General features: G+C 37.5%; 1 protein-coding gene across 40 annotated transcripts in view; it reads right to left on the reverse strand.

Annotated features, from left to right (window-relative positions):
- Positions 1-6,546: 6,546 nt before the first annotated feature.
- LOC140159281 (uncharacterized) overlaps positions 6,547-13,000 on the reverse strand; it is a 137,879-nt gene continuing 131,425 nt past the window's right edge. For all 40 annotated transcript variants that reach the window (XM_072182972.1, XM_072182967.1, XM_072182826.1 and 37 more), the window contains 5 exons: positions 12,815-12,928; positions 12,345-12,458; positions 11,021-11,152; positions 9,429-9,627; positions 6,547-7,811 (listed from right to left, as the gene is read on the reverse strand). In XM_072182972.1, coding sequence (XP_072039073.1) covers positions 7,736-7,811; positions 9,429-9,627; positions 11,021-11,152; positions 12,345-12,458; positions 12,815-12,928 — 635 coding nt within the window. In that variant the 3' untranslated portion in view covers positions 6,547-7,735. The remainder of the gene's footprint in view (positions 7,812-9,428; positions 9,628-11,020; positions 11,153-12,344; positions 12,459-12,814; positions 12,929-13,000) is intronic.

Raw genomic sequence — 13,000 nt, forward strand, 5'->3', positions numbered from 1 at the left:
GATAGAGGGTGGATGTGCCCCCCCCCCCGCAGATATCTTCAAAATTAAGCCCCATTTGAAGGCATTAGGTTCACATATGCCATTATGGGTTATAGTAGAACAAAACTCATTACGTGGAGAGAATTGATCAAAATTTAATTCCCTCCTGAGGTTCAGTATCTGTCAATGAGTTGACTAGATCACAAGGATGTCATTATAGCTAGAGGCAGTATATAACACAAATGGGTCAATGAGTTGTAAACATAACAGTGACCTGGTGTGGTATTTGGTTCCCAGGAAGTGAGTTTTGCCTGAGGCAATTTGTGGTTAATTGTTGATCCCTCACTACAAGAGTTATTACCGTCAATTTGGTTTAAAAAGGAGATGAGAGATGATCAAATCTCTTCAGGTAACAAAACGTAATGTGAGAATGTAAGTCTAATAGACTGACGTTGGGGACCAGGGGGCTGTGCAAGTTGGAATTTTTTTCCAAATAAAGCCCCAATTGAAACCATTTGGTGCATATTTCTACACATAGTCTATTATGTTGTGCTTGTCTGAATCTTATGACTTTATGATTAGTTGCTATAACTTGGGAAACATTTGAGAGGGGAACAATATGTCGAGGAACAGACATGCAATAAAAACATGAAAATTTACTCAATCTGGCAGGAATAACGGGCAAAAAGCGGGTGATTTTACTTATGCCCGTGGGGGCTTTGAGACAAACTATTAATTTAAGATGGCTTAATAATATTGAAATTATTGCGATGTTTTTAACAGAGGAACCTTGGAGTCCACCCCAGGGAGTCCACCCAGGGGCCCCTAAGTGGTTCAACTGCATCCAATAGACAGATTTTGCATATTACAGGAAATCCAGGAGACTGAAGCCCGGTCCACCGCAGGGCATGCCACTGTGTTAGTACACATCAATTCAGGGCAATATCCATAAGGGTCAGTCCATGTCAAAACAGACTGAGTGTACACCCACCCTCTTGGATTATGCTCTCCTTTGGCTCAGGGGTACCTTTCATGGACCCCTAGGTGAGGTCACAAGAAAAAAATTCAAATTCAATTTCGTTTCCGAATGGCGGGCCATCTAAGTTTGGCGACCTTGACCAAAATTGGGAATTTAAGGTGTCCAAATGACAAAGCGCTCTCTTTGAGAGGCATTTTCTCCTTAATTAAATTAGTTGTGACCCTCTTTTTGAATGTGGTCACTCACTGGCTGTGTCTGAAATGCCTAATGCCAAAAAAGATTGATTTGAATTTCGTTGGGATTTCAGAGGGGTCAAAATCAGCACTTCATACTGTTCAATCAAATTATCTTTGATTTTGAAGGACCCATGATAATGCCACAGTGCACTTATAGGTCCTAATTATGTTCAGAATGGATTAACCATGTGCCAATGTCTATGAGCAATTCAAAAAGAGAAATTTCTAGACCCCCTACAGAATTTTAGGCCCCCTAAAGTGGTTCAGCCACAAATGGCGCTTAAAATCGGCAAATTTTGACACCTAATAACTTTAGGTGTACACCAGATATGAATTTCTAGTCTTTTGCATCTGAAAGAATGTAGTCTTATGTTACTAGGAACATAAGATTTGTTTTGTATTTTTGTGTTTTGATACTTTCAAAAGGTCGTTGACCTATGAACATTTTTTAGTCATAGCGCCCTCCTGAAAGGTCTGACACATAACAAACTATACATTTTTGGAATCCTCATGACCATACGAGTAATTTGATATATTACTTGACATAATTGGGAGCATTCTGAAAATTTGACCCCATAACCTGTACTTTGCATGTGCATCGTTGCCAGGAAGTGCATTTTTGACCCCCTTAAAAATCCATACAGAGGATTAGAAAGAGTTTTTTCTTATTACTTGACTCAAGAGCAACTTGAAATATCAGGATAAATAATACAAATGGCTATAAAGTGATCAAAAATATAAAAAATATCATACTAAAATTGGCATTTTGTACCGTATCCTGTATGCATGGTATGTTAGGCAAAAATGACTATTTTTGAAAGCGTCAACTTAATACTAAAACACAAAAATACAAAACAAATCTTATGTTCCTAGTAACATTAAACTACATTCTTTCAGATGCAAAAGACTAGAAATTCATATCTGGTGTACACCTAAAGTTATTAGGGGTCAAAATTTGCCGACTTTAAGTGCCATTTGTGGCTGAACCACTTTAGGGGTGACCTAAAATTCTGTAGGGTCTAGAAATTTCTCTTTTTTTAATTGCTCATAGACATTGGCATATGGTTAATCCATTCTGAACATAATTAGGACCTATAAGTGCACTGTGACATTATCATGGGTCCTTCAAAATCAAGATAATTTGATTGAACAGTACGAAGTGCTGATTTTGACCCCCTCTGAAATCCCAACGAATGTCCGACATCTCTCTTTTGTGGCGTTAGGTATTTCAGACACAGCCTGGTAGTGACCACATTCAAAAAGAGGATCACAACTGATTCAATTAAGAAGAAAGTGCCCCTCAAAGAGAGCACTTTGTCATTTGGACCCCTTAAATTCACAATTTTGGTCGAGGTCGCCAAACTTTGATTGTCCGCCATTCATAAGCGAAATGGAATTTGATTTTTTTCTTGTGACCTCACCTAGGGATCCATGAAAGGTACCCCTGAGCCAAAGGAGAGCAAAATCCAAGAGGGTGGGTGTACACTCAATCTGTTTCGACATGGACTGACCCATAAGCCATAAACCTAGGTGTGTTGGATTTGACCCTGACAACCAAAGGTTTAGACTAATCCAAACATGCAAAGTACTAGTAGATTTAACACAAACATATATTGAGATAGTTACCTCAATATGTCGATGTGTACAACACACATCCTCATCAGGAGGGCTCCAATGATGAACTGATGGAGTTGAATGTTGTACACATCAAAATATTGAGGTAACTATATCAAATATATGTTTGTTGAATGACAGTTTAAATCTACTTTGCTTGTTTATATAATACCAACACGTATGAACATACACAGTTCCAAACATGTTTGTGAAGCATTTGGAAATGTTATTCTCACACATTGCATATAATAATTGTACATCCATAGAACCAAAAATAAGACTTTCTCATGTGAAAACCATAATATGAAAACCACATTATTATTTTTATTTATTTTTTTGCCAAGATCCCACTATAAAATCACATAATTTATGGACAGGAAAGAAAAAAATAAGACAAAAACAACAATCTAAGCACATAAAAATTCCTTTACAGTACTATTAACATTTTTAATCAAACTCATGTCTTGTAACAGAAAGGAAACATTCTTGCCCTTTTTCACAATACAATAATATAGAAATTTAGCAACAGTGGTGTGACCAGGTTTTCAAAAGTGGGGGCTACTGGTCCAATTCCCCAAAATGCTCAAAAATTTGAAGCCCCATACTTTTCCCCTGACTGTGTGCATTTCTCCTGACTGACTAATGTGGGGATCATGGGGGACCTGCCCCCTTTGCACATGCCACTGCTTAGCAAGATATACAGTATAATATTAGTACAAAAATAATAAAGCAATAAGTATAAGCAGAAGTAACCATATTTTCATGTGATAGAATTTAGTAAAACACCCTGAACACCATAAAACAATATAAGTTAAGGTATATTTTTATTCTTGAAATTAAATTGAAACTTAAATTCTGTGAAAATCATCATGTTTTTTTGTTTTCTAATTGGAATGTGTTTCTAAAATATAAGGAAGGAAAGGAGATTTTTGTTACTTCCGGTTCAAAAAAGTTTGCTCAGTTACCATTCTGACAGGCAACAGTTTTCAAGGCATAACTATAAGTAGATTCTAACTGTGACTTCCATATATTATTGGATGATTCTTACTGCATTTCAGAGTTTTTCAATATTATAATAGTGGGAATTTTCAAGGAACATTAATTTGTGCACTTTCACACTCAACACAACTCACATAAAAATAAAAACCGGGCATAGCACAAACAATTACATGCATGAAAATTACCATTTTTGAATTAGCCTATTTGATAATTTCATATCTAATTTTGTTATTCTCTCATAAATGCACCCTGAAAACAACTGCCTTGTTTAGATTGGACTTCTGAAAATGGTATTTGCAGTGATATAGAAATATAATTACATATAGAATTGATTACAACCAATTATTGAAAAAAATGTGGTAAATGCAAGGAAAGTATGTAATACTGTAGTACAGTACTCACTATCTTGGTATAAAAGTATACTATAGCAGATTCAACCCACCGTGGAACGTTTCTCAAACAAATTCACGCTACCAGGTGATCATGCATATCACACTCTGCATGACAGGCAGATGATTGACCGGCAAGCCTGGATTTGTTGGAAAAATGTCCCACAATGGGTTGCATCTGCTATACTATGATCCAAAATCTATCGCTTAAATTAATTTTTACTCGAAATAAACATACCCTATAAAATATTTTATTAATTTATACAATGTGAGTTTGTTACATAGAATAGATGCGTAGTCATATTATACCAAAACACTTAAAATTTATTTCAAATTGTATTAAATAATAAACAGATATTAATGTTGACTTTACATTGCAGAGTATAAAAGTATAACATAATAGTCATGTCACTGTTCTGTCAAAACTACCTCATCTTCTTATTCTAATAGTCACATGTCAGGTTTTGTTGCTAGTTTTTTGCAAGGTAGACAAAAATCACATACATTTTTGACAGAACAGCACTAATAGTTAGCTATCCAAATTTGCATAAATTATTTCCCAAGTAACACAATTATAAGGACAAAATTTAAAAACAGCAGCATTATGTTGATGGCTCAGTGACAGAAAGACATGTCTACTGGGCTATTCCAGTTAAAATATATAGACCCCCTATGGAAAACATGACATTAATCTGCTTCACAGGGGGTGTAGATTTTAAATTTCAGGTAACTCCATTTGAAAGTCACACTCCTTGTGTGGGAGATTGGGGTCATTTATCTTCTGTAAGAGGTGCATTGGATGTCAACTGAAATAGCCCATTAACTGCTTGTATGATTACCTATAAGATCTCACACTATCAAAGATCACTTCCATTGAAAAGTGTACTAAAGTCGCCCTAAGAAAATATCATTTTTATTTCACAGGATGGTTGACTAGGACAAACAATAGGTTGATGACCATCATTATTTTTAAGACTTGCCCTCAAAGTCCACGATGTCTAGGAATTAAGTACATACTCTTCATGCAAAATCATGCCACAGTTTCTTGACAAACAAGGCGGTTCTCGAACCACGAGTCTCGCCTGCTTTCGCGATTACTTTTGGTAGAGGTAAATGAATTTGGTGGTTATCGGCTGGGCACGATTATCTGGCTGATGGTGACCGTACCCACCAAGTTTCATGCCCGTACAACAGTTTTGCTAATTTGACCTCAGATGACCCCTGGTGACCTCGAAATGACCTTCCAAAAATTTGGCTTTAAATGTTGACTGTACCCACCAAGATTCATGCCCGACCAACAGTTTTTACTAATTTGACCTCAGATGACCCCTGGTGACCTCGAAATGACCTTCCAAAAATTTGGCTTGAAATGTTGACCGTACCCACCAAGTTTCATGCCCATTACAACAGTTTGTACTAAATTTGACCTCAGATGACCCCTGGTGACCTTGAAATGACCTTCCAAAAATTGGGCTTTAAATGTTGACTGTACCCACCAAGTTTCATGCCCAGACAACAGTTTTTACTTATTTGACCTCAGATGACCCCTAGTGACCTCGAAACCACCTTCCAAAAATTTGGCTTTAAATGTTGACTGTACCCACCAAGTTTCATGCCATTACAACAGTTCTTACTTAATTTGACCTCAGATGACCCCTGGTGACCTTGAAATGACCTTCCAAAAATTTGGCTTTAAATGTTGACTGGACCCACCAAGTTTCATGCCCATACAACAGTTTTTACTAATTTGACCTCAGATGACCCCTGGTGACCTTGAAATGACCTTCCAAAAATTTGGCTTTAAATGTTGACTGTACCCACCAAGTTTCATGCTCGTACAACAGTTTTACTAATTTGACCTCAGATGACCCCTGGTGACCTTGAAATGACCTTCCAAAAATTTGGCTTTAAATGTTGACTGTACCAACCAAGTTTCATGCCCATACGACAGTTTTACTAATTTGACCTCAGATGACCCCTGGTGACCTTGAAATGACCTTCCAAAAATTTGGCTTTAAATGTTGACTGTACCAACCAAGTTTCATGCCCATACGACAGTTTTTACTAATTTGACCTCAGATGACCCCTACATGACCTCAGTGACCTTGACGCACTAACCAATACAAACCGGTTCTGTCTCGGGTCAAGATGCACCCACCCACCAAGTTTGAGGAACGTATGCGACTCATAGTCTCCGAGAAAATAGGCGGAAGGCAAACTTTAACCAAAACTTTAACCAAATTTGTCACATACACACACACACACACACACCCGCCCCTACACACATACACACATACATACGGAAAAGTGATTATATAGTCTCCTGCCTTATCAGGCGAGACAAAAACTGAAGGGCAGCCAACCATATTTCTATTTGGTGGTGTGAGATCATGCTAGCCATGAGTTCACTCAAGTCATAGTACATGCCTGCTAAGAAAGCATTCACCATACATAAGTTAAATCATGTCTATCACATGCAATCATACATGTAGCAGCTAATGGACATGTCTTTCTGCTACTGAGGCATTGATATTTGCAATACTTACAATTACCAAACCCAAATTCTAAAATAATTTGAGAGTTCCAAACCTGTAATGCATTTTAGATACGAATAGCTTAGAATTCTTCTCCAGGAATAGTTGAGCTTCTTCTTTATGTTGACAAAGTAAGATCGTTTGATAGATTTCAAACTAGTCCGATGGTGAACTGTTGAAACCCTCAATTTGTGTCATATGTCATGAGTACCCGTCACCACAGCCCAATATGCAATTCATTGTTTTTTGTACTTAGAATGAAGTCAGTACACCTGTGGACATCATTTGTATTTCGATCATGCCCAAAGAGAAAGGCTTTACTCATTTTAGTCCCATGCCAAAGTGGTTATTCTGTCCAGGTGTCTCTTCACAAGTGTCAAAAGAAGAGAATGGTGTTACTTTTTAAGTGATTGCAACAATTGTAATACAAAACCTCAGCTTTAATTATGTGCTTAAAAACATCCAATTTGAGTGTAGCGTGTGAATATTAATGGTCCTACTTACAAAGCTAGACTAAAATGCACATGAGCCAGTGAATACAATTAGTCCATTTTATGAATACAAGTCATTGTGACTGGTCATGGTATATAATTAAATACAACTCCATTTATACTAAGTTTGTGATATGGGAAAAGATGCCCAGTGAGTTACAGGTTGATTTAGAAGGGTCAAAACTTAGTTATAAACCCTAATCCTTACCATAACCCTAAACTTCACCCTAACACTATCATATCACATTAGCCATTATCGTAAACCTAAACATGACCCCAACTCTAATCCGAACTCTGACCCTAACCTAACCTAACCCTATACCTAAAACTAACCCTAATGCTAACTCTAACCTTATTCCTAACCTTAATCTAAAATACCCTAAACTTGAACTGTAACCCTTTTTAAACCCTTGAGACCAATGGGCTGATCCCACCCAAGGTACAATATTGCTTTTCATCTGGATCCAATGTGAGGCAGCTTATTGGTGATATTACAGCATAAAGTATTTGGTGTCTATGGAGGAGGAGTTACTTCCAGGGCCTTTGGTGCCGGGCTCTGCTTATATCTGGTCCAACTACTCTGTCCAACCCTGCAACATGAAAATAAATTATTACATGAGTTATTGATTAGCTGTATCACAAATCATTCCAAATGTACACTCTCTATGACTAGATCATATTAATGTCCAAAGAATCAGATTTTTCAATTAGGTATTTGCAATTTCATAAGCATTATAGCATCATGAATATAAATTCTTGAAGGAATCCATCAGGGTTGTAAAAATCATGTCATCATCTTGCGAAGACCAATGACTTGACAGCTTTACCTAGTGATAAGACTTCTTTTCAAAACATAATCTACATAAAAAAAAGGTTAAATCCTTCCCAAGCCTTTCGCCCATTGGCGGCGCCTACCTCCGCTTTCATAACCCTAGGCCACATGTCTGCAAGCAGAAAAGCTACAGCAGGGGTTAGTCCACTGGTAGCCATGTGTTTAACTTTCCCTACTCCATTCTTTCAATGCCGAACGCCTGGCAAGAAGGCAGTAGGTACCATTTTTAAAGCCTTTGGTATGGCCCGGCCGGGATTCGAACCCGCGACCTCCAGATCGTGAGGCGGACGCTCTAACCACTAGGCCACCACGCTGGTAATACATAATCTACATAACACATCTTAATACTTGCATTTTAGAAGAAAACAACAACAAAATAAAAAGATATTTGAGAGAATGCAATTTGCCAATATATCTTACCCATTGATGTTTTATGCTACAAAATTCCTTGGAAATGAGGTCATGATAGGAGTGATTTTCAAAAGAAAATTCAGAGCAACTTGTGAATAGTGGTTGCCACCCCAGCCTTAAACCTAACCCTAAACCCTCATCTCTTTGATCCCAATCCTAATATTTTAGGATGGTGGCACTTATTCTAAATTCTTATTCAAAATTGGCCACAACCAAGGGCTAAGTTACAGGGACCACCTAGCCAGGGGAAGGGGGAAAGTCCTGCTGATAGACGGTTGTTGTCAACAATTTAACATTTAGAGAATAAAGGTATTGTTTTTAGCCACTGGAGTGCATCTATCATCTCATATAACACGGGCGACATCATTATTTTAAGTAAAACAATGAGGCGAGGTTCATTCATAAACATTTCAATTCAAATAAAAATATCATAAGTATTACAAATTTTAATCAAATTAAATCCTACATTTGGCAAGGAATCATACCTAGGGCTTAAAATCGATCAGTCCCGTTGTTGCTATATATGCGCCTCCGATTGGTTCAAATAGCGAGTACGCGTATCGCGTCGATCCACACGCGCTGACCCGTGTGATAACGTGTCATATCACGTTGGTAAGAACCAATAAGATTACAGGAACATTCTCAAGTGTTTTAAGAATTTTTAATTGATGGCCCGAACATTTTTAGAAGCACATTCAAGAAGTTAAAAGGTGGGGTGGTGGAGAGATAAAGAAATTTTCACCAATTATCTTTTTTCATATGTGACTACATTACATTGTAATACAACAATGCACTATACCACCAACAATGCACATTAAAAATAGTATTTTAAGCTTTTGTCCCGGTATTTCGAGCTGGGGGAACTTGCACCCCTGCCCCTCCCACCCCCTCCGGTCGGTATGCCTCCAGCACAAGGAAAGACATTTTGGCAAAATCCCAATCTCTGCTATGTCAGATACCGTACTTGTTAGCATATCTCATTTCATGGCACTGATTGGTTCTGTCTGTTCTTATCCAAGTAGTCTGTAGAACCTCTTCACCACCACACCAATGGCACTGTCCAGTCCAGCTGGTGGTGGAATCCCCATTGTTCTGAACAACGGTGAAACCAAAGGTTGGTCTCTCAAAATTTCCACTTGCATAGCCTACTACAACAGTGGGTACTGTGAAAGCATGAAAAAGAAAAGAAATTGCTGTGAATTATTTAACAGATTTGGGATACGTTTAAATTCCTTTCTGGCAGGTTGCAGCATGACCAGGTGGTGTTTCAAAATGATAAGATTCAAAATGTGTTGTATTTCATAAACACCAAGCTCTTTTGTATGCTGCCGTGAGATGTATGGCCTATGGGTGATCTAGTCGGTTAATTTCCTGAAAACGCCTATTGGACTTTGTGGTGTTTCTCTGTAACAAGTGTCTTTATCTGACTTTCAGCTTGCAGAAAGTATTGTAAGTTTTGAAGAGCTGATAAGCTCTCAAGTCCAGAATATGAAGTTTTTTGTACAGACAGTAGATGCATCTTTCCAGCATACATGTATGCTTATATAGGTTTTTGAAGCACAACTCTAGCATTTTGCCTGCATCTGGTTCTACCAAGATCCAAGTGTGTTTCAAACTTTCAAAGAGTATGAACATCAAATCATATCCCATTTTTTTAATCTTTGATATGTATTTCACAAAATCAGTTTTGCAACAGAGGCAACAGCGAACATCTTCTTTAAAGATTTGTGCAGGTGTATAGAACTTTTCAAATCAAGATTGGAAAAGTTCGGAAAACCGCGCTATTTATTCAGTAAGCTAGGGGGTCAAACTGTACCCAAACGGGCGGACAAGAAATGTCATGAATTACAACACCCTTTTGTGCGAAAATACAGCTTATTAAGCTAATGTGAACGTGGGGTCATTGACGAGAAATATTTTCCTAGCATATTGAGCTAACACCTCAGCTACTTAATTTTTCACAATAAGATACTAATGGAAAGAGATGGACAAATGTCCGTAATTTTTCGTCAGTTAATTTTTTTTACAGAACGTTTTGTTTACATGCATCACCTTTTCCACAGTCAGTCTTTTACACAACGCTACCACCACACGCTTGATTGCATGTTGAGTATCCTTGGCAAAAGTACCTCTCTCGTCCCTAAATTGACCGTCAAAAGTTCATCGTAGTAATGATGCCTGTTACACATTGGAACTTCCTACTGTAAATGATGCTGAAGAGGTACTTTTATGCACACACGATAGGGGAAATTATTTCATGCTGCGGGTTTTATCGGAATTACTCAGTATGAAAATTAGCATGGTAACTTGTAAATTCAGTGACAGAGTAAATCATTTCTGTATTCCCAGGCACCAATCCATGCAGATACTTGTATGTCAAATATGTATCAAAAGTTTATCAAAAATATGTTAAATGGCATTTTGATACTAACTTAACCTGTCCAAACTAAAGCACTGAAGCAGGAGCCAAAACCTTTCATTATTTTTTTTTACGTCCAGATTTTACACAAAATATATTTTCCCGACTGCCACCCTCTGGTTACATCCTTGCATTACCTTCATATCCAGCACTGCTATCTTCCCAAGTAGAATATTGTCCAAGCAACATTCCTGATGCTGTCCTTGTAATGGTCACCATGTCATTGCAATCATTATACCAAGTACCTTCCAATGATGTACAATATCCAGCTGCCAATAAAGACAATTCATAACCTCATTAATAAACGCGATGTGTGCGATCCAATTACATTTAGTTATTTGTGAAACGCAAATCGAGGTCATTAATATCTCACAATTGACCGCAAAATGCGTAATTGTTTTAATGTCGCACACAATTGACCGGCGTTTGCGTGTTGTTGTGCGTCGAACAAACTGCGCTTGTAGCCCGGCTGCCGTATTTGGATAGCGCTACCATATTTGCACAGATTGTGATCGCACTTTTGTTATTGGTCGTCATGTTTTAGCCTGATCGATTTTTGGAAAGGGAAGATGTAAAATCATCTATTTTATAAACTTTTTGAGCAAAACTTTGTGTTATTTTGTAAGGGAAGAGATTAAAGTGACGGTTATGAATGAGGTTAATAACTTTGCATCGGTAATATATGTCGGGCATTGTGAAAAATATAAACATTTTGCTTTGGACCTCGGAATATCCCTCGGGGCTACGCCCCTCGGGATATTCCTCGGTTCCAAAGGCAAAATGTTTAGATTTTTCACAATGCCCTCCAAATAACCGATGCGCAGTTATTAACCTCTAAACAGTATTGATGGTTAAAAGTCATCAAAATGGTCATAATCTTTTATGACCTGCCTTGCTCTAGGGCGTAATTTTACTAACAGTACTGTAGTTCAAACCCATGATATAAATACTATGGAATAAAAATAATGAGTTTGAGATTGCAATGGGTTTCCTATCCAAGAGGGTGCAAAGGAGGCATGTGTACCCTGCGTTCTATATACCCAAAACATGCAAAATCAGTGTATTTTGGGTTATTCTTGTCGCTGCATTCTATGCTTTAAGGTTTCTGGGTACGCCCCTGTGGGTGTTCAGATTTTAGACTTTCTATTGTTGGGAGGTATGCTTACCACTAGTGACCAATCAAAATAGTGCTTAAGTAATTGTAAATATACATAGTCACATTGTCTTTCTCTTTGTCTTTGGGAATTATGTTTTGTATATTTAACTACTGTTGAAAATAATAGTGACTTTAAGCTAGTCTGTAGTGGACAAAGTTGTTATCCATGATGGGCATGGTACTCAAAAACTTTTTCATCACTGACCTTACATGTAAAAATGAGTTTTGCCAATATCATTTCTTTTACAAAATAACTTCATTGAACCTTCTGACAATGTTTCCAACTAATACTGTACTGTACTTACGATTTTCACAATTGGCACCTGTGTATCCATCTCGACATGTGCATGTGTAGCCACCAACCCCATTAACACATATACCTCCATTCTGACAAGGCAAACTGGAACATTCATTGATGTCTGGAAAAAAGGATCATAGATGATTTTAGGAACCTCGGAAACCAACATCTGATAAGTCATCAGATCCCAATATGCTGTTATGATCTTGCCACACTTTTGTTTAATATATTTGACTCCCACATTTTGACAGTTGTATTTTTCAGTGTAGAACAAGAAAACCCACAAAAACCAGTCATATGAATTATTTTGTTAAAGGTATCTTGGAACTGATGCTTCATCACTGTTATTCTAAAAAATAGTTCCCAGAAATTGAAAGCCAACATAGTCCCCAATCACAAACCATGAAAGTGACCAATTTGAAAACATGTTATGAGAATGTCTCCTTTGTGTCACATACATGTCTATTGTATACATACCCTGTTCACAATTTTTTCCTGCATAGCCAGCTGGGCATGTACAGATGTAGTCAATTCCTAGATTGTTACATACACCTCCATTAAGACATGGGAAGCTTGCACATGGATCCAAAGCTGGAAAAGACAAGATTACACAGTCTGATTAGGTAATGAAGCCAAATTTGTTTTATCTTTTGATCGAACATC

This window comes from Amphiura filiformis, chromosome 1 (assembly GCF_039555335.1).
Source record: "Amphiura filiformis chromosome 1, Afil_fr2py, whole genome shotgun sequence".
Lineage (NCBI taxonomy): Eukaryota > Metazoa > Echinodermata > Ophiuroidea > Amphilepidida > Amphiuridae > Amphiura > Amphiura filiformis.